Source organism: Papaver somniferum, chromosome 3 (assembly GCF_003573695.1).
Source record: "Papaver somniferum cultivar HN1 chromosome 3, ASM357369v1, whole genome shotgun sequence".
In the NCBI taxonomy this organism is placed as follows: Eukaryota; Viridiplantae; Streptophyta; class Magnoliopsida; order Ranunculales; family Papaveraceae; genus Papaver; species Papaver somniferum.
Window position 1 is genome coordinate 9,707,483 of NC_039360.1, and position 20,452 is coordinate 9,727,934.

Below are 20,452 nucleotides of genomic sequence, written 5' to 3' on the forward strand. Positions count from 1 at the left end.
CACTTTCGGAGAAATGACTTATATGTGGAAATTTTTTAGATTGAGGTATTTGGGTACCCTCGTCTTTTCATCATGAGAGAAGGTATGAGTTGTAAGGGTAATGCATGAAGGGATTAGGAGAGGACTATTGAGTGCAATAAGCAAAACCAAGGAAAAATCAAACAAACAAAAGTTATTGATACTTAGCTCCTTTATAGTTGAAGTGATCAATTTGACGAAACAGACGAGTTCCCCAGGTCTCTGCAACAACAACATGTTAAAACTTTGGAAAAAACAGAGTGAGTCACATGTTCAACATGCTGTCCTTAAGACATTAGCGCCCGACTACACCCAAAAGTGATGCTATATCTCTCACAGGGGGATGCTTCCAGGATAAAATACCCTACTACACCTACTACTAGCATATGTAATAGATAATCAACTTGAGCTTGGAAAGTCCGAAAAAAACCTCGAGGAAAAGCGCAAACGCTTAAGAAAAATAATAATAAAAATTATTTTTCCCTTGAGGTCTCTCTATATTTTAGAGAAACCTTTTTTTTTCGGATTTTACAAAAGTAGAAAAATTTGTTTATGTAATGGAATAATACAACTTAAGTAGAGAAACTCCCCGATGTCGAATTAAAAAGTTTATATAGTCTTTTAAAACAATTAAAGAGTGGAAACTCCCCATGTGGGACTAATAAGTTTCATTCACAAAAGAAAAAGGTAAGTTATTATTTTTTTTAAAAACTTTAAAAATCATTTTTTTATTAATTGTTTTCCAACAATGACAAGGCATGAGGGAATTGGATGAGACAAGGATTGAAGTGTTGGATATTTTCCAATAATATTAATAAGTTATCCAGCCGTATATTTTCTTTTATAAAACGGTTGGACCTTCTTACCCGACGGTTTCTTTTATAAAACGGGCAGACTTGATTTGAATTCAAAACAATTTGAATTTCGACATAAGGTTCTTTCTAAAAAGCCACCGTTGATATTGATCGGAGATATCTGTTAGTGATGAACATGCATCTTGAACAAATGCAAATACCCTGTCAATAATGGTGATTGTTTTCATTGGAATCATCTGAATCAACATCAGAACTTCTGATTTCTTTTCTCTCTAAGCATTATTAGATTCTAATTATTTTGTGTTCTTGGTTGTGTCAAGGGAGTACAACTCTTGAATCCAACAACGTTGTTAGTGCTTCAATATATCCCGAAACAATTATACTCACCAAATATTTGGGAAGAGACAAAATATTTGTTAAAAACAATTACATAGCCTTGAAATTCAACACTACAATATTCTTTTCTGTGTTCTCTGATTTTTATCCTCTAATACCCATTTTCGAACGCAAAGGATCCTAATATTTTAAGAGTCAAAAGAGACGTTGAAGCCACTTTCGAGATTGGATATGATAAAGTGGAAATTCGAACTTCTGCTGCCTGCCCTCACTTAGAGCAAGGACAATGGAATGAGTGTGTTTTGCACTCATTCGCTACCAAATCCAGTGAGAGACTAGGTGAAAGAGTGTTTGTTGCACTATGGAAAGAACAAAAAATAGACTAAGAGGCTGATCATTAGTCGCTTTTAAAAAAAAAAAATCACATGAGCGACTTATTTTTAGCCGTTTTAGATGTATTCAAGTTTTTTTATTAATAAAACTAGCGTGGGACCCGTTTTTTAGAGTTTAAATAAATAAAAAAGCTAAAAAATGCTTGAGAGGCAGATCTTTAGCCGCTCAAGGTGTTTCTTTTCCAAAAGGATGATTTTCAGCCGCTTAGTCTCCACTTTCGCTCACTCATTCGTTCCAATGAGTGTATGCATGATTTTTGATGAATGAGTGGGTGTTCTCATTCCATAGTAACACCTAATTAGATCAAATCCAGTGAGACTCATTCGTACTGAATGAGAACCCTCACTCCATAGCCCTTTCTTTTAGGGATGCCATAAACCCCAACCGTGGGTGGTACCTGTGAGACTCAATGTTGGGTAAGGAAATGATTTTAGCATTTTGGTCCACCATCCCTCTCACACGAAAAAAGAGTGGCGAGAATCGGACCCACTCTGTACTCTTTAAGGCTAACCCCTTATGGGCAGATTGAGCTGCTAGATTGGGCAAAAAGTGTTGCAAATCAAAAAATAAGTGTGAGAAAAATGTTAACACCTGCACCTGCTACTTCTCTCTCCTAGCATTTGCTCGTAGTTCAACTAGCAGCTAGTTTCAAAAGATGAACCGTTCAACGCTCAAAAAGTAACCAACACGCTGAACCATTCAGCGCTGGGAGCAAATTTTCTGATCTAACGGCTGAGATTTAAAGCGCTGAACCAAACAGCGCTCAGCGCTGAACCGTTCAACGCTAGATGGTGGTCCCGCTGACGTAGTCTTCTAATCTAGCTGCTAGATTAGCCATTCCATAAGACTTAGAAGGTTGCCCTAGCTGACGTGGATGGCCAAACTAGCTGCTAGATTAGAAGACCATAGTGCTGCTAGTCCTTCTAGGCCTCATGTGGATGCTGTTGGAACCCACTCCACACCTTTATGTACTTGGTCACATCACCACGTCATTAGCCGACTGCCACAACGTCCCATTCAACCAACAGAGTAACCAAAACAGTCCAGCAGAGAGGTCCCGGGTTCAAGTCTTGCAAAGGCACAAAATTACCCCGAGAAAAAATCTAGCAAAGAGAGAAAAATATATAAAGGCAAAAAATAGAATAAAAATAAAATAAATAAATTTCTCTGATTCATCCTCAATTCCTCATTCTCATTTCCTTCATTTTCTTCGACCAAGGAACCTAATTATTACCATCAACAAAACAATAATAATATGTGTTCAATAATCAATGAATCCCCATCATATTTCTTACTTACTGGTTGTGGTGGTTTCATCTCGTTGTCATGGCTGCTGCTGCTGCTTCTTTTATTTGTACTCATCAGAGTGAAGTTGAAATCCCCCCAATTCTCTTTGTCTCAAAATTGAATTATTTGGGCAGAATGTTGCAGAAGTTTTCTGACAACCATTGTACACGCAAATCTCATGATACCCACCTTTTCTTCTCTCCACCTCCTGTCATGGCTGCTACTCGTCAGAGTGAAATTCAAAACCCCATTTGTCTTTCCAAATTTCTGTCTCAAAATTGAAGAAAGAAGAAATTATTTTTGGTTGGGACAGAATCTTGTCAGAGTTGTAGGGTTTCAGTACTCTTATACTAACACCAAACTCATGATACACTCCACCTCCAATTATTTCCATTTCTTTTCCTCTCTTCGAAGAAAGAAGAAATTTCTGATTTCAACCTAACTTCTTGTTCACCTTTCACACACTCAGAGAAGTGAAAAATGGGGTCAATTAAAGAAAATTTTGCTTCTGCTGATGATTGGAGTAACACATTATTAGCCAAAGTGATACCAGCTGTGGTGGCTCTATGAGTTATAACTTGTAGGGCATTTGATACTGAATGTGAGGGTTCAGCTTCATCAACAGGGTTTATTGTTGACAAAAAAAGAGGGATTATTCTTACTAATCGGCATGTCGTCAAACCTGGTACTACTTGAATCTCTGAGTTTTACTAATGATATGATCTTTTCCAGTTGTTCATTGATGTCGATTCATAGCATGTTTATTAGATTATGCTGTTTATGTTTCTAGGCCCTGTTGTTGCTGAAGCTATGTTTAGTAATATGGAAGAGATTCCAGTTTTTCCTCTTTATAGAGATCCAGTAAGTTGTCTTATCATTCTAACAGTTTTCTAGTTTTGTAATCATTCATATCACAGAGAGGAACTATGTATTTGAGTATGAGACTAAGTTGAAATTGCATCAGACTAATGCGGATAATTTTTCTTCTAGGTCCATGATTTTGGTTTCTTTCGATATGATCCCGGAGCCTTGCAATTTCTGAACTATGAGGAAATTCCTCTAGCACCTGAAGCTGCTTCAGTAGGACTAGAGATTAGAGTTGTGGGTAATGATAGGGGTGAACAGGTACTCTCTCTAAGTCAAGTGCATCTGTCTGTTTCTACTAAAAAGAGCTCACTCTTGTGTGCATCACAAGGGAGAGCGGGTCACCTTTTTGGAACTTTGGACTACAGAAAATAAGTTTTGAACAATTTAGGTATATTTGTGTCCACCGCAAGAAGATTAGCTGCTGTTGCATGTTAAGAAGTTAGAGAAAAGTTGAATGTTGCTGTATCGTAGTTTTTCCTCTATTTCTTTGTTTACATGCTTCTATCTTTTTTGTTGGCCTTTAATTGGCATCAATAGTGCTGCTGCTAATAGTCAGCTCAAGAGATTTCTACATAACACCTTTTTCTTTAGCAATTTTATTGATGAGTACATTTCCAGGTTTCAATTTTGGCAAGAACAATAGCTCGTTTGGATAGGGATTCACCTGAGTACACAGAGTACGTGGTTCATTGTTATAGTTGCCGTGTTGATAACTAAAATTTGAACGCTGTATTACATATTTGTTAACATGTTGTGGACATTGTACATTTGTGCAGTGAAGGGTACAATGACTTCAACACGTTCTACATGCAAGTAAGCGACTTATGCATTGTATTAGGGTTTTAGGACTTGTCAAAACCCATTATTTGTCGAGCTTCATTTTTGTTAATCTGTCGTTATGATTTGGTTGTTCTCCTCTCTTTACTTTACAGGCTGCATCTGGGACAAAGAGCGGCTCAAGTGGTTCCCCAGTCGTGGATTGGCAAGGAAGAGCAGTGGCTATGAATGCTGGAGGAAGTCAAGACGAATCTGCTACAGCATTTTTTCTTCCATTAGAGCGAGTATGTTTTATCAAATTTCAACTTTGTGTTAGATGAAACGTAGTTTGCTGCTTGCAGGGACGGTACTGAGGGGTGGCTTAGGGGTGCTCCAGCCACCCCCAAATCTCAGAAAATCACCCAAAAGTCATTTTTTCATGTGTATTTTTTGGAAAAAATAATGATAGCCCCCCTAAGAATTTAGTGTTTAGCCCATAGTGCTAATTTAGCCCACCTAGACTTCAAATCCTGCTTCCGTCGCTGGCTGCTTGTTTATCTTGATCTACTTTTGGCTCGACATATGAAGGTGCCTCCTTCAGTGATTCATTATTGTTATTTTGTGGTAGTGTTCTTAGAGGTCATATGTTTTAAGACCGCAATAAAATCTCTGTTGGAAGAGTAAAAGTAAAAGTATAACGAGCCCCTCTAGGTCTTATGTTGTTGATGATTGGTGATAAAAGGCCTCGGAAGTTTTGTGTATATTATAGCTAGGGATGTAATAGATGTATGACTACTAGAGTTAGCTTATTGTGCTCATGCATTTCAATCATTTATTTACATAACAGGTTGTTAGGGCGTTAAATTTTATCCATAACAGGTTGTTAGGGCGTTAAATTTATTTACATAACAGGTTGTTAGGGCGTTAAATTTCATCTGGATGTGGATGGGAGGTAATGTCTATTCCTCGAGGTATACTTCAACAGTCGGTTGAACTCCACTATTACTGCGCCGATGAAAAGTTCTACATTGTTGTATGGCTGGTCTGGGAAATCATTTACTTCAGCATAAGAGATAAAGGACAACTCAATATACTATTCTTTCCTACTGAAGCAATTATTTTGTAATTTACTTTTTAGGCAACATTTGTTCATAAAGGTTTTAATGAGACACGCAAACTTGGACTCAAACGTGACACAGAACAGGTGCCTTTTCTTTCTTTTTGTTTATTTTGATTTGTGGTTTCTGTTTGTTGTTGGATGCTTTAGGTAGTTAGAATATTTCTAGTAAATAAAAACGACTTGTAGTTTTTTTTGCGGTTTTCTTGTTCAGGCAAACTTACTTATTTCTGCCCTTGCATGACTAGATGGTTAGGAATTTATCACCTGCTGGTGAGACTGGAATGCTTGTTGTTGATTCTTTGGTGAGGACTTCATATTTGACTTTGCTCATTTGATTTTTAGTTACCTAACTGATTTGGCATACTTAATGATAAAAATTTGTCTCTAAGGCGATTTGGTTACACTGCAGGTACCAGATGGCCCAGCCGATAAACAGTTGCAGCCGGGTGATATTCTTGTTCGAGTGAATGGAGAGGTAATGCTGAAAACATATAGTATCTTATTTAATCATTCAAACCACTAGCACAGACGTTTTTTTAGTTGTGTTTGATTAGAAACAGTAACATAAGAAATGAAGAATTCTGAGAATCATGTTTATTTTGATACATGTTTTTTCCGGTATAGGTCATCACTCGATTTCTGAATTTGGAGACTGTACTCGATGATAGCGTGGACCAGAATATCGATTTGTTTATTCAAAGGGGTGACATTCCGCTAACTGTAAATTTATTGGTAATTTGGCAGAAGTGCTTCCTTGCTTGTTCTGTTGTACTTTGGCACATTTTATTTTTGAGCTTCTTACGCATAAACTTCAAATTGGCCATTTGCATTCATTAATACCAGACAATACTAATAGGTTTTCATTTATATCCAAAGTCCCATCTGTCCATAGTAATTAGATGTGTGAAATGCAAAAAACTTGTGATGCGACTATTTGAACAAAAATACTGAACTCCGTGCCAAGAATCGTTGATGTGTTTTTGTGCTGGCTGTCTAGGTTCAAGATTTACATTCCATAACACCGAATTCCTTCTTGGAAGTAAGTGATGCAGTAATCCATGCGCTTTCTTACCAACAGGTGAGTTCCGACTTGTAATAATTATGGTATTGTCCCACTGGGATCATATTAAAGTGCACGTATTTTGAAATTTTAATATCCACTTCCTTCGTAGCTAAAGAAGTTGTAGCTTTTCAATACAAAGTTTAATTCGGTGTTGTATCATGGGTGAAATGTCTGAAGGACCATATCAAAGAATATCTCAGTTGTGTAATAAATGCTTGTTTTTCATATGTAATCTGATTTTATAAGCTATGTAATTCGTGTATGTTCTTAACTCAGGCTAGAAATTTCCGATTCAAATGTGGTGTTGTGTATGTTGCTAAACCAGGGTAAGTCAGCTTTAATTTAATTTGTTGAATTTATCTACATCTGCTCTGTCTGATTTTGAATGTTTATAGTGTTGAAGAAATCCGTTGCATTACCGGTTAACTCTACTTTAATTTCTGTAACTAGTTTAGTATTACTCTTTCTAGAACCAAACATTCCTACTTTCTAGAATTTTTAATTTTATGGCTAATATGAAAGTCGTATATTACCAGCAAGCTGCAGTAAGGCTTATGTATCTTATTGTTTCTAACTGTTCCATTGATTGTTGCATTTTAAAATTTCAGATACATGCTTTCCAAAGAGGCTGTTCCTCGGCATGCCATAATAAAGAAATTTGCGGGGAAAGATATTGCAGCTGGATGACCTAATAACAGTGTTATCTGAGCTGTCTAGGGGTGCTCAAGTGGCTTTGGAATATATAACCTACTCGGATCGCTATCGCAGCAAGGTACATGTCGTAGTATCACAATGATGTATATTATGAACAAATTGGGAGTTTACTTATGTGGCAACTGTTTTAATCTCCAACCTAATGTGTTATTCACGTGCAATCATTTAATGAGAGGGTCCTAGTAATTTAGTCATGCAGCAGACATTTGTTGATTAAAAATACTTTCCATTTATATATTATAGCATTTGGTGATGATTTGATTGTCTTTTATGATGGCTCGTGAGCTGAAGTCTTACTTTTTCCAGTTATGTTTCCTGGGTTTGCAGTCTGTTTTAGTCACGGTAGATCGGCATGAGTGGTATGGCCCTCCTCAGATATATACTCGCAATGATAGTACTGGCTTATGGACAACAAGACCTGCATTGCCTCTTGCATCAAAGTTTTTATCTTCAAGCCAGCTACAGAAATGACCCACCATCTGAAACTAATTTGTTCACTACACGTGAGGTTGGCACGTTAGAACCTGGAGCTGAAGCTGCAAACAAAGATATGACAGATGGTTTTTGTAGAAGTGTGCCTACTGATCAACATGATGGTGGAGAAGTACACTCTCTAGGAGAATCTAATGCTGGAACAAAGAAGCAACACCTGGAGGATGATGCATCTACCAAGGACATTGTGTTATCGAACTGCGGCATACGCGAACCTGCAGAGGAAAGGTTGACAGACATCATTGGGAGAGGTGATCGAGGGGGTATAGCAGCTAATGCTTCAGTTGCTGAACGAGTATTAGAGCCCACACTTGTCATGGGTGAGGTAAGGCACTTACATTATTCTCGGTAGTAGATAGTTATCGTCTCCTGTATCTTGTTTATCTGATTCAAGTCACAGGTATCCATCATATGCATTATTTTTCTCTAGATATAAATTGTCAATATATTATTCAAAATACAGGGTCACTCGGCTAAAAGTGAACATTCCACTAACTCTAAATAGTATCCATCACATCTATATCTGGATAGATACTATAATGTACATACAAGTGTTTCCTTGTTCTTGATTTTTTTCTTCCTTTGTGTATGATGTATAAATTAAAGCTTTGGATGTGATTAGCTACTATTCTTATGTTATATAATTGTGCTTATTACATAGCAATGCGCTGATTTGGGTAGAATACTAAATTTGCAGGTCCATGTTCCACCATCGTGTCAGGTTGACGGGGTGTGCTCACAAAACTTTTCCGGAACTGGTGTTATTGTATATCATTCCCAAAGCATGGGTTTGGTTGTTGTTGACAAATATACAGTTTCGGTATCTTGCTGTGATGTAATGCTCTCATTTGCTGCATCTCACATGAAAATTCCCGGCGAGGTAATTTATTGCTGAAATAATGGTATTGAATCTGGTACCACTGGTCATGGTCATGATACATCTTTTTTGATGCAGGTTGTTTTCCTCCACCCTGTTCACAATTATGCTTTCGTTGCATATGATCCTTCTTTACTAGGTGTTGCAGGAGCCTCAGCTGTTCGCTCTGCCGAACTTTTATCTGGTAATCTGAGTTTGTCCACGGAGCCCAATAAGTTATTGTCTATTGGTTAAAAATATTCCTCACCGAGTATAGAATGAAATTGGTAGAAGACAACTAATGGAAGATGGTTGTAGCTTAGATTCTCTGCCTACTATATTTAGTTGATGTAAATATACATGTGCTAAATTTATTGTAGATATGACACTGTTCGTCAGCAAAATGCGGTACAAACCTTTAACAATGCTGCTGTAATCATTCCCTTGTCATCAATTAAGCTTCTGTTGGCCTAGTTGTTCGGAGAGAGGTTGACAAATTGAGATCTGCTAGTATGTGCCTGATAGAAGTAGAAATACGTCGGGGCAAGACAAAAATATTACAGACAACCGAAATTTGGACCATGTTCATAAGCATGTGGCACATAATAATTTATAGTATTTTTTATCTCTAATATATCAGCTATTGCTCTTTTTTCATCCCGGTGACAGAACCTGCTTTACTACGAGGGGATTCAGTGTTCCTTGTGGGTTTGACCAAAAGTCTGCGAGCAAAATCAAGGAAATCAAATGTTGTTGATCCTTGTGCTGCTTTGCAGCACAACTCGTATAAAAACTGGCCAGAGTACATGGCAACCAATATGGAAGTGATTGAACTTGATTCTGGTACTTTCTATCTTTTTACCACATTGACTAGATCCTAATCGTATAAAATCTCATGCATTTTCCAATACTGACTACTACATCATTCATAATTTTGTTTGCCTTAGATTTCGGTGGGTCATTTTCGGGCTTGCTCTCTGATGAGCGTGGATTTGTTCAAGCAATTTGGGGAAGATTTTCTCAGGTTAGTTTTATCGATTTCTTTTGCTTCACCTAATCTTATAATTTTCTTTATCCTTTCGCAACAACATTGTAATGTAAGCATTTCGAGCAGATGAAGTTTGGTGTGCGAGGAATTCCAATTATGCAGTCAGTGAAGTTCTTGATATGATTACTCGCGGTGAAAGGGGACAACTCCGATTCATAAATGGCATCACAAGGCCAATGCGTTTTAGAATTTTAGATGCTGAACTGTGCGGGATTTTACCTTCCGAAGCTAGCAGTTTTGGATCGAGTGACAGTTGGGTCCAGGTAGAGATCTTCTTCTTGATATCTTTTTCCTAGGTATTTCGTTCTTATCTAAGTGTTAGGAGTTTGTCTAGTTCTACATGCTTTTTTGGCTCAGCTCATTATTTGTGCTTCTGAGACAACCCTTTATGTGCACAGGATCTTTGAAGAAAGATCCAATAAGGCGTCAAGTTTTATGTGTTAAAGGTTGTTTGGTTGGATCAGAAGCTGCAAAAAAGTTAGAAACTAATGACATGGTCCTAAGAATCAACAAAGAGCTCGTTACTTGTTTCCGGGACGTAGAAAAGGCTTGCCAAGGATTAGATGTGTCTGAAGAGAGCCATGGCACACTTAGTATGACGATTTTCCGGAAGGTGAGTATTGGCAGATTTTCTGCTATGTTATGTATCTTAACATAAATAAGAGTAAAACACTTAACCTGATCCTGCTCCCATCTTCTGGTTGTATGCTTTCCTTATTTGAGGTAAGTGCGAGGCAAGGATAGTTTAAGGAGTCAACTTACATATTTGCTTCTATTTTCTGGCAGGGACAAATAATTGAGGTTATTGTGGGGACTGATGTAAGAGATGGGAACGGCACCACACGATTTGTGAACTGGTGTGGATGTATTGTTCAGGAACCTCACGCTGCAGTTCGTGCACTCGGATTTCTTCCCGAAGAAGGCGATGTGTGTATGTATCTGGGTAAGAGTTACTGCACTGCTATAAGAAAGAAAACAATGATTTTCTTTTGAATCGAAACTCTGATGGGAAAGGCTAAATTTCATTTTGTGATCTTTTTATCTTGTATAAGAAAGGCAATGAGATGTGTTAGCATTACTTTGAGAACCAGTAACAGCAACATTCACTTTAAGTGAGAAATTTCCAAGTGGTGGAACTAGTGAAGAGATTGTTAGGGTTTCTATTAAAAATGTCAAGGGAAATGTATGCACAATTAGTTCAACAAACTTTACTCCAGGAGCTTTACCAGTAAATTATGAAGTGCATGTAGAAGGGTTGAAATTTTGCAAGCACACCATTTCATGATGACGTGAATCCTGAAGTTAAAAGTCGAGAGAGGACCACTACTGGACTCGGCCTCCGTTGCTTTTTGAAGTACTGAACCGCTAGACCTGCAGACCCCCGGGTTCAAGTCGTCGCAACGAAACAAAAGAAAAAGAAAAAAAATGTCGAGCAAACACAGAACAATTCCCACCACACACACACACAGTGGGGGTAGTTGTTTGGATGGTCCTACACGGGCCACCAGCCCACCAACCAGAATCCAACACACGAGAAAAGAAACAAAACAAAAATCATTCAGCTTCTTTCTTTTTCCCTCCGAATCTCGATCCTAGTCAGTCTCCGTCAATAATACTAGTATGTCTTTCATTGTCATGGTGGTCGGTCTCCTCTCCTTGTCATGGCTTCTACTTTTATTTTTTCTTCTTCTTCTGCTCACAGTGAAGCCATTCTCTTTCCAAAATTTCTGTCTCTTTATCTTGCAAAATTTGAATTATTATTGCGAAGAATCTTGTACTGAAATTGACTGATTTTCTTTTGTCATAATTTTCTCAGCAGTCACACCAACAACAAACTCATTCACATGTAAATTTCATGATTTTTTCATAATTTTCACCTCCAATTATTTCAGTCTCTCTTCTTAGTTGCTTCAATTTCAATTTCTGCTGCTCTCAATTCCACAATCAGAGAGCTAACTTCAACACTGGAGGTGGTTAATTTCTGATTTGAACTTGATTTTCTGAGTTGAGACAAGTAAAATGGGGTCATGTGTGGAAGAGAATTTTGCTTCTGTAAGTGCCGATGATTGGAAAAAAGCAGTAGAGAAAGTGATACCTGCTGTGGTGGTTTTAAGAGTTACAACTTGTAAAGCATTCGATACTGAATTGGAGGGTGAGTCGACTGCGACAGGGTTCGTTGTCGACAAGAAACGAGGAATTATACTTACGAATCGTCATGTCGTCAAACCTGGTACTACACTGCTTGAATTTGCTCTTCATTTTCATTTCCAAATCACCAAAGTTATTACATCTTCCAGGTGTTCATTTATGTGGTTTCACAGCTTGTTTATTAGATTATGCTGTTTTTGTTTGGACTTTGTAGGCCCTGTTGTTGTTGAAGCTATGTTTGTTAACATGGAAGAAATTCCGGTTTATCCTATTTACAGAGATCCAGTAAGTGTCCCATCATTATAATTGTTATTACAGTTTTCTAGTTTTATAATCCTACTTGGATGGTTTTTGATTATGAGACTAAGTTGTCATTGCATCAGACTAATGCAGATAATTTTTCTTCCAGGTTCATGATTTTGGTTTCTTTCGGTATGATCCCGAAGCCGTGAAATTTCTGAGCTACGAGGAGATTCCTCTAGCACCTGAAGTTGCTTCTGTAGGACTAGAAATTAGGGTTGTGGGTAATGATAGTGGTGAAAAGGTACTCTCTAAGTCATATCTGTCTATTTCTGCTTCCAAAGAACTTATTCTTGTGTGCATCACTAGGGAGAGTAAGCTACCTTTTCGGAACTTTGGAGAACAGGCAAGTAAAGGTGTATTTGTCTGCATCTTGGGAAAATTAGCAGCAGTTGCACGTTAACAAGTTAGGATAAAAAGTTGAATGCTGTTGTACTGTATTATAGTTCATTCTCTATATCTAATTACATGGTTGAGCCTTTAGCAGTATTGCAATGACTGCTCATAGTCAGCTCAAGAGATTCCTACATAACACCTTTTCCTTACAAATGTCTATGCTGCTTATACAACCAATTTGGCAATTTATTAATGAGTAATTGAATACATTTTTAGGTTTCAATTCAGGCTGGAACAATAGCTCGTCTGGATAGGGATTCACCCAAGTACAGAAGGTATGTGGTTCATTGTTATAGTTGCCGTATTGATAAATGAAACTTGAAGTTAGAAAAATTTGTGTTATATTATTGTTAACATGCTGTGGAAATTGTACTTTTGTGCAGTGATGGTTACAATGATTTCAATACGTTCTACATGCAAGTAAGCGGCCTAGTGTTAAGACTTCTGCATTGTGATGTTGGTTTTAGGACTTGTCAAAAACCGTTATTTGTCGAGCCCAAATTTTGCTTATCAGTTGTTACGCTTTGGTTGTTCCTCTCTTTACTTTACAGGCTGCATCTGGTACAAAGGGTGGTTCAAGTGGTTCCCCAATAGTCGATTTGCAAGGAAGAGCAGTAGCTATGAATGCTGGAGGAAAGCAAAATGAATCTGCTACTGCATATTTTCTTCCTTTAGAGCGAGTATGTTTTAAAGTTCGTTTCATCGTATGTTAAATTAATATATTGAGGGCCTTGTTATTGAATTATCCATGAGCGATGCAACATCTTTATTTTGTGGTAGAGGGTTTTGAAGGGTCATGTGTTTTCAGACCTCAAACAAACTTAACAAGATCTCTACTGGAAGAGAACATAAAAGTATAATGAGGCTCTATAGGTCTTGTGTTGTTGAAAGATTGGCGGTAGAAGATTTCCAGAATATGTATATATTATAGCTAGGGGTGTTATAGATTATATGACATGAGGTAGCTTACTGTGCCTCGTGTATTTCGATCGTTTATATTACATTACAGGTTGTTAGGGCATTAAATTTTATCCAGAAGAGTAAAGACTCGTCTGGATGTGGATGGAAGGCTGTAACTATTCCTCGTGGTACGCTTCAGGTCAGTTGGTTCAGCTTCAATCACCACGTCCCTAGTTATTGTTGTAATCAAAATGTCTACATTGTTGTATGGGTAGACTGGGAAATCATTTTTGCAAATAATTTGCTTACTTCAGCGGAAGAAATGATTGACAATTCAAAATACTATTCTTTCCTACTGAAACAATTATTTTCTCATTTACTTTGTAGGTAACGTTTCTTCATAAGGGCTTTAATGAGACACGTAAATTTGGACTCAAAAGTGATACCGAACAGGTGCCCTTTCTTTTCTTTTCATTAATTTTGTTGTGTGGTTTCTGTTTGTTGTTGGAACCTTCAGGTAGTTTCAATAATTCTTGTAATTAAACACTACTTGGAGTTTTTTCTGTGGTTTTTCTTGTTAGGCAAACTTACTTAATTCTGACCTGGCTTGACTAGATGGTTAGGCATGCATCACCAGCTGGTGAGACAGGAATGCTTGTTGTTGAGTCTTTGGTGAGAACTTCATTTTTGAACTTTGCGCATTTGGTTTTTAGTTACCTATTTGACTTTGCATGCTTAATGATAAAGTTCGTAGATAGAGGTTTCTAAGGCGATGCGATTATATGTTGCAGGTACCGGATGGCCCAGCCCATAAACAGTTGGAGCCGGGTGATATTCTTGTTCGAGTGAATGGAGTGGTAATGTTGAAATATCTCACATAATCATTCAAACCACTAGCATGAGAATTCGTAACTTAAACGATTTAAATTGTGCTTGATTAGAAACAGTAAAATACAAATAAGGAAATCAGAATTGTAAAAGCGATATGCTATTACTTTAAGAATCATATTTATTTGGTACAGGTCATTACTCAATTCTTGAATTTGGAAACTATACTCGATGATAGCGTGGACCAGAAGATCGATCTGTTCATTCAAAGGGGTGACATTTCGGTAACTGTAAATTTACTGGTAATTTGGCAGAAGCGTTTCCTTGCTTATGTTAGATTTTTAGCTTCTTACGCATAACCTCAAATTGGACATCTGCATTCGTTAATACTAGATAATACTTATTATGTGTGAAATGCAAAAAACATAATGTGACTATTTGATAAAAAAAAATACTTAATTCCGTGCCAAGAGTCTTTGATGTGTTTTCTGTTGGTTGTCTAGGTTCAAGATTTGCATTCCATAACCCCGAATTCCTTCTTGGAAGTAAGTGGTGCAGTAATCCATACTCTTTCCTACCAACAGGTGAGTTTCGATTTGTAATGTAAGAAATCATGTGGTATTGTCTTATTGGGATCATATTAAAATGCACATATTAGGAAATTTTAATATCCACTTCTTTCATAGCTAAAGATGTGCTCTCAATACCAGAGTTTAATTGGAGTGTTACATCATGGATCAAATGTATGAGGGACCACATCAAACAAATATGAATGTCTTAGTTGTGTGATAAATGTGAATGCTCGCTTTTTATGTGTAATCTGATTTTACAAGCTATCTAATTTCTTTGCGTTCTTGTTCTTTATTCAGGCTAGAAATTTCCGTTTCAAATGTGGTGTTCTGTATGTTGCTAAACCAGGGTAAGTCTACTTTAATTTAATTTGTTATAGTAATCTGCATCTCCTCTGCCATATATTGAAAGTTGATAGTGTTGATGAAACCTGTTGCAGTACCGTTTAACTCTACTTTAATATCTCTAACTAATTCAGTATTATGCTTTGTAGGTTTCTTTTTCACCTTCCATAGAGGAATCTAGAGAAAAAATATGTTTTACTTTCAAGAACTTCTAAGTTTATGTATAATATCAATGTTGTATATCACCAACAAACTGCAGTAGGTAGTACGTGTATTATTGTTTCCAACTGTTGCATTCCAAATTTCAGATACATGCTTTCTAGAGCTGCTGTTCCTCGTCATGCCATAATAAAGAAATTTGCGGAGAAAGAGATATCGCAGATGGATGACCTAATAGCTGTGTTATCTGAGCTGTCTACAGGTGCTCGAGTGCCTTTGGAATATATAAGCCACTTGGATCGCCGTCGCAGCAAGGTACATTTTGCACTTACACAATGATGTATATTTGTGAACCACTTGTGAATTTACATGTGAAAGCAAGTGTTTTAGTCCCCAAGCTAGCGTGTCATTGCACGCGCAAGCATTTAACAAGGGGGCCCCTGACTCCCTGTAATTAAGTCATGAAACAGACATTTTTTGATAGAATTACGTTCCATTTATATAGTATTTGGTAACGAAGTGTCTATCTTTTATGATTGCTTGTGAGTTAATGTCTTACTTTTTCCAGTTATGTTTCCCGGGTTTTGCAGTCAGTCTTAGTCACTGTTGGCCGGCATGAATGGTATGGCCCTCCTCAGATATATACTCGCGATGATAGTACTGGCTTATGGACTGCAAGGCCTGCATTTCCTCATGCATCGAAGTTTTTATCTTCAAGCCACTGCTACAAAAATGACCCACCATCTAAAACTAGTTTGTTGACCATAAGTGAGGTTGGCACATTAGAACCTAGAGCTAAAGATGCAATCATACATCGGACAGATGAACCTTTTGTTGGGGGGATACACTCTCTTGGAGAATCCAATGTTGGAACAACGAAGCAATATCTGGAGGATGATGCATCTATTAAGGAAATTGTGTTATCAGACCACGCCATACACGAACCTGCAGATGAAAGGTTGACAGACATAAGAGAGCTAAACAATACTGGGAAATTAGGTGACCGAGGAGGTATAGCTGCTTATGCTTCAGTTGCTGAACGAGTATTAGAGCCGACTCTTGTCATGTGTGAAGTAAGTCAGTTACATTATTCTGGAAAGTAGATAATTATCATCTCCGTGTATCTTGTTTATCTGGTAGAGAAAGCTGATTCATATCACTGGTATCCATCAGTTGTTTTTTCTTGATATAAATGTCAACATATTATTGAAAAGAACCCGAAGGAAGAACACGAATACATGGTCATTATCCTTAAAGTGAATATCCAACTAAAGCCCAATAGTACCCATCGTATCCATATTTGATGGATATTGTAATTACCTACAAATCTTTCCCTGGATAAGTCCCCGTTCTTGATTTTTTCATCCTTTGTGTATTTCGCATGTTGTGTGATATTATATTATAGTGGCATGTCCCTTGACTTCATGTTTTTTTTCTTTTCTTTTTTATCTCTTATTGCAGGTTCATGTTCCACAACCGTGTCAGGTTGATGGGGTGTACTCACAAGACTTTTCTGGAACTGGTGTTATTGTATATCACTCCCAAAGCATGGGTTTGGTAGTTGTTGACAGAAGCACAGTTGTCGTATCTTGCTGTGATGTGATGCTCTCATTTGCTGCATCTCACATAAAAATTCCTGGCGAGGTAATTTATTGCTGAAATCCTGGAAGTCAATCTGGTACCACTGGTCACAATCATGAATCATCTTTGTTGGTGCAGGTTATTTTCCTCCACCCTGTTCACAATTATGCGTTCGTTGCATATGATCCTTCTTCTCTAGGTGTTGCAGGTGCCTCAGCTGTTCGGGCTGCTACACTTTTATCTGGTAATCAGATTTTGTCTACAGAGACCAACAGTTTTCTATTGGTCGGTTTAATATATTCCTCATTGGGTATAGAATGAAATTGGTTGAAGACAAGTAGTGCAAGATGGTTGTAGCTTCGATTATCTGCCTACTATATTTAGATGCGTTAATTTTGAAATGTAACTACTCAATGCTAAATATATTTTAGGCATGAAACTGTCTGTCATCTGAATGCAGTATAAACCTTTAATAACACTGCTGTAATCATTCCCTTGTACTTTTACCAGCCTAACTGTTTAAATAGAGGTTGCCAAATTGAGCTTTGCTAGTATGTGCCTATTAGAAGTAGAAATACGTCACGGGCAAGAGAAATATATTACAGATAACCAAAATTTGGACCATGCCAATAAGCATGTGTGGTGCACATAATAACTTAAGTATGTCTATCTCTAACATATCAGCTTTGTGCTCTTTTTTCATTCCGTTGATAGAACCTGGTTTGCTGCGAGGCGATTCGGTGTTCCTCGTGGGTTTGACCAACAGCTTGCGAGCAAAATCAAGGAAATCAATTGTTGTTGATCCTTCTGCTGCATTGGAGGACGACTCATATGAAGGCTGGCCAATGTACATGGCGACCAATATGGAAGTGATTGAACTTGATACTGGTACTTTTCAATATTTTTACCTCGTTGACTAGATCCTAAACATATAAGATCTCATGCATTTTTTGTTACTGAATATTTTGGTTTGGCTTAGATTTCGGTGAGTCATTTTCGGGTGTGCTCTCTGATGAGCGTGGATTTGTTCAAGCAATCTGGGGAAGATTTTCTCTGGTTAGTTGTATTGATTTCTTTTTCTTCATCGAATCTTATAATCTTGTTTCTTCTTTTGCAACAACTTTGTAATGTAAGCATTTCGATGCAGATGAAGTTTGATGTGCGAGGAATTCCAATTTATGCAGTCAGTGAAGTTCTTGACAAAATTACTCGCCTTGAAAGGGGAAAACTCCGATTCATAAATGGCATCCAAAGGCCAATACCTCTTCTTAGAATTTTAGATGCTGAACTGTATGGGATTTTACCTTCCGAAGCTAGAAGTTTTGGATTGAGTGACAGTTGGGTTCAAGTAAAGATCTTCTTCTTGATATCTTTTTCCTTGGTCTTTCGTTATTAGCAAAGTGTTAGGAGTTGGCAAAAGCACATAATAAGTCGGCGCATCAATGTCTTTTTTTTTTAAATGTTTTGGAGCCTTTCTGCAGGAGCTTATTTGAATTGCTTTCTAGATTAAATACTCATTTAGTGATTTTTTTTTGGCTCACGCCATTATTTATGCTCCTTAGATAACCCTTCATGTCACAGGATCTTGTGAAGAAAGATCCAATAAGGCGTCAAGTTTTACGCGTTAAAGGTTGTTTGGCTGGATCAGAAGCTGGAAAAACATTGGAAACTAATGACATGGTCCTAGCAATCAATAAAGAGCTTATTACATGTTTCCGGGACATAGAAAAGGCTTGCCAAGGATTGGATGTATCAGAAGAGATCGACGGTACACTTAGTATGACGATTTTCCGGAAGGTGAGTGCAAGCAGATTTCCTGCTATGGTATATATCTTAACATAAATTAGAGTAAAACACTTAACCTGGTCTTCTGATTGTATGCTTTTCCTCATTGAGCAAGTGTAAAAAAAAATAGTTAAAGGAGTTAATTTACATGTTTGGTAATATTAAATTTTGGCAGGGACAAGAAATTGAGGTTATTGTGGGGACTGATGTAAGAGATGGCAATGGCACTACGCAAATGGTGAACTGGTGTGGATGTGTTGTTCAAGAACCTCACCCAGCAGTTCGCGCACTTGGATTGCTTCCAGAAGAAGGACAGTGTGTGTATGTGTCTGGGTAAGAGTTCATCAGTTTGACTGTCTTAATCTCCTTGGTTTTATTATGCCCGAAAAGCTTAAGTGTAAGGGTAAGTCCCTTTTACTTATTCTAATGAATTGTCACCGTTTTCTATAGATATTTTTATGGAAGTCCAGCACGTAGATATGGTCTCAAGGCCACCAGCTGGATAGTCGAAGTTAACGAAAAACTCACTCCTGATCTGGATTCTTTTGTCGAAGTGATAAAGGTGCGTTCCAGTTTAGCATCCTGCGTATGATATAATGTAGAGTTAATTTGTGCTTATAGAAGCTCTTCTCCTGGTCTCCATATCTACTCCCCTTATTTAATAGCTTGAGAAAACGACTAAAAAAAGTTCTAACCATGGCATAAATACCTCAGAATTCTGGTTATCGAGTATGGATCTTGGTGTTTATTTTCCCTGTTAACGGATCCTGTAATGATAGTTTTTTTCTCTCGTTTTTTTTCTTCTTTTATCATGTGTACATGGGATTTTTGGTTATATAACTTTAATAAACATACAGGGACTGGAGCACGGGGAGTTTGTTCGTATCAGGACGATGACCTTAAATGGGAATCCTGAAGTGCACAACCTTAAGCAGGACTTATATTATTGGCCTACATGGGAACTGAAATTTGATATGGAGACAGCAATGTGGCGTCGTGGTATCATCAAGTCACTAGATACAAGTGTACACTGATCTGATCTTTTTGACAAAGTTCAATACAAATTATTTAATATTTTTTACGTAGTTCGATACAAAATAGTGTACGTTTCGCTAGTCTAGTAACTTGAGAACATGATGTACACCTGAATCAAATTACCAGCTTATATTCATTTGTACAATGGCTTATTGTACGAATTGGAATAGACACTCCCGATTAAAGAAGAAGGGGCTTTGTCATTTTAGAACACAGTATATTTTGGAACGATTTTGTGGGCACCATTTTTTTTCTTTTTTGGGGACCATGATTCCATTAGGTCACATTCCCTATAGTTATCAAGGGTGTCCTAAAAGGTGGAGATGACTAGCCTTTTAACCTAATTAAAATTATAACTAATATATAACTTCTTCTTCCACTATTCTATAATTTTTCTTCTTCTCTGCTTCATCAATTTATGATCATCTAAACCTGATCATATACAAATCTAATCAAAATCATCAAATTTTCACCGTCGTCGATTTATTGAATTTTCATCGTCGATTAATCAATCTTTTGTTAACAAACCTGTCCATAAGTATTTTTCCACAGCCCATTACTTCTAATTCGTTTTTGATTGAAATTTTTAGTAGTAGTCATCAAAATAGGTTGAATATGAGGTTACAGTGGTAAGTTCGGTT

At 37.4% G+C, this 20,452-nt stretch overlaps 1 protein-coding gene and 1 pseudogene across 1 annotated transcript; both read left to right on the forward strand.

Annotated features, from left to right (window-relative positions):
• The first annotated feature begins 2,735 nt into the window (after positions 1 to 2,735).
• On the forward strand, positions 2,736 to 11,031 carry LOC113355283 (annotated as a pseudogene).
• Positions 11,032 to 11,383: 352 nt separating this feature from the next.
• LOC113355282 (protease Do-like 7) lies at positions 11,384 to 20,042 on the forward strand. The gene is made up of 24 exons (XM_026598109.1): positions 11,384 to 11,995; positions 12,128 to 12,198; positions 12,323 to 12,457; positions 12,826 to 12,884; positions 12,993 to 13,029; positions 13,161 to 13,289; positions 13,619 to 13,708; positions 13,897 to 13,962; positions 14,125 to 14,181; positions 14,301 to 14,366; positions 14,532 to 14,639; positions 14,841 to 14,921; positions 15,207 to 15,256; positions 15,560 to 15,725; positions 16,001 to 16,483; positions 16,872 to 17,054; positions 17,130 to 17,235; positions 17,706 to 17,879; positions 17,971 to 18,047; positions 18,139 to 18,339; positions 18,573 to 18,788; positions 18,952 to 19,109; positions 19,227 to 19,338; positions 19,634 to 20,042. The coding sequence occupies exons 1-24, from the start codon at positions 11,785 to 11,787 to the stop codon at positions 19,808 to 19,810; spliced, it is 3,213 nt and encodes a 1,070-aa protein (XP_026453894.1). The 5' UTR covers positions 11,384 to 11,784; the 3' UTR covers positions 19,811 to 20,042.
• Positions 20,043 to 20,452: the final 410 nt, after the last annotated feature.

Coding starts and splice junctions, on each gene's coding strand:
- LOC113355282 (XM_026598109.1), top strand. CDS start 11,785: ATGGGGTCATGTGTGGAAGAGAATTTTGCTTCTGTAAGTGCCGATGAT. Junction 17,236..17,705: donor GGCTGCTACACTTTTATCTG/GTAATCAGATTT, acceptor TTCCGTTGATAG/AACCTGGTTTGCTGCGAGGC. Junction 19,110..19,226: donor CAGTGTGTGTATGTGTCTGG/GTAAGAGTTCAT, acceptor CGTTTTCTATAG/ATATTTTTATGGAAGTCCAG.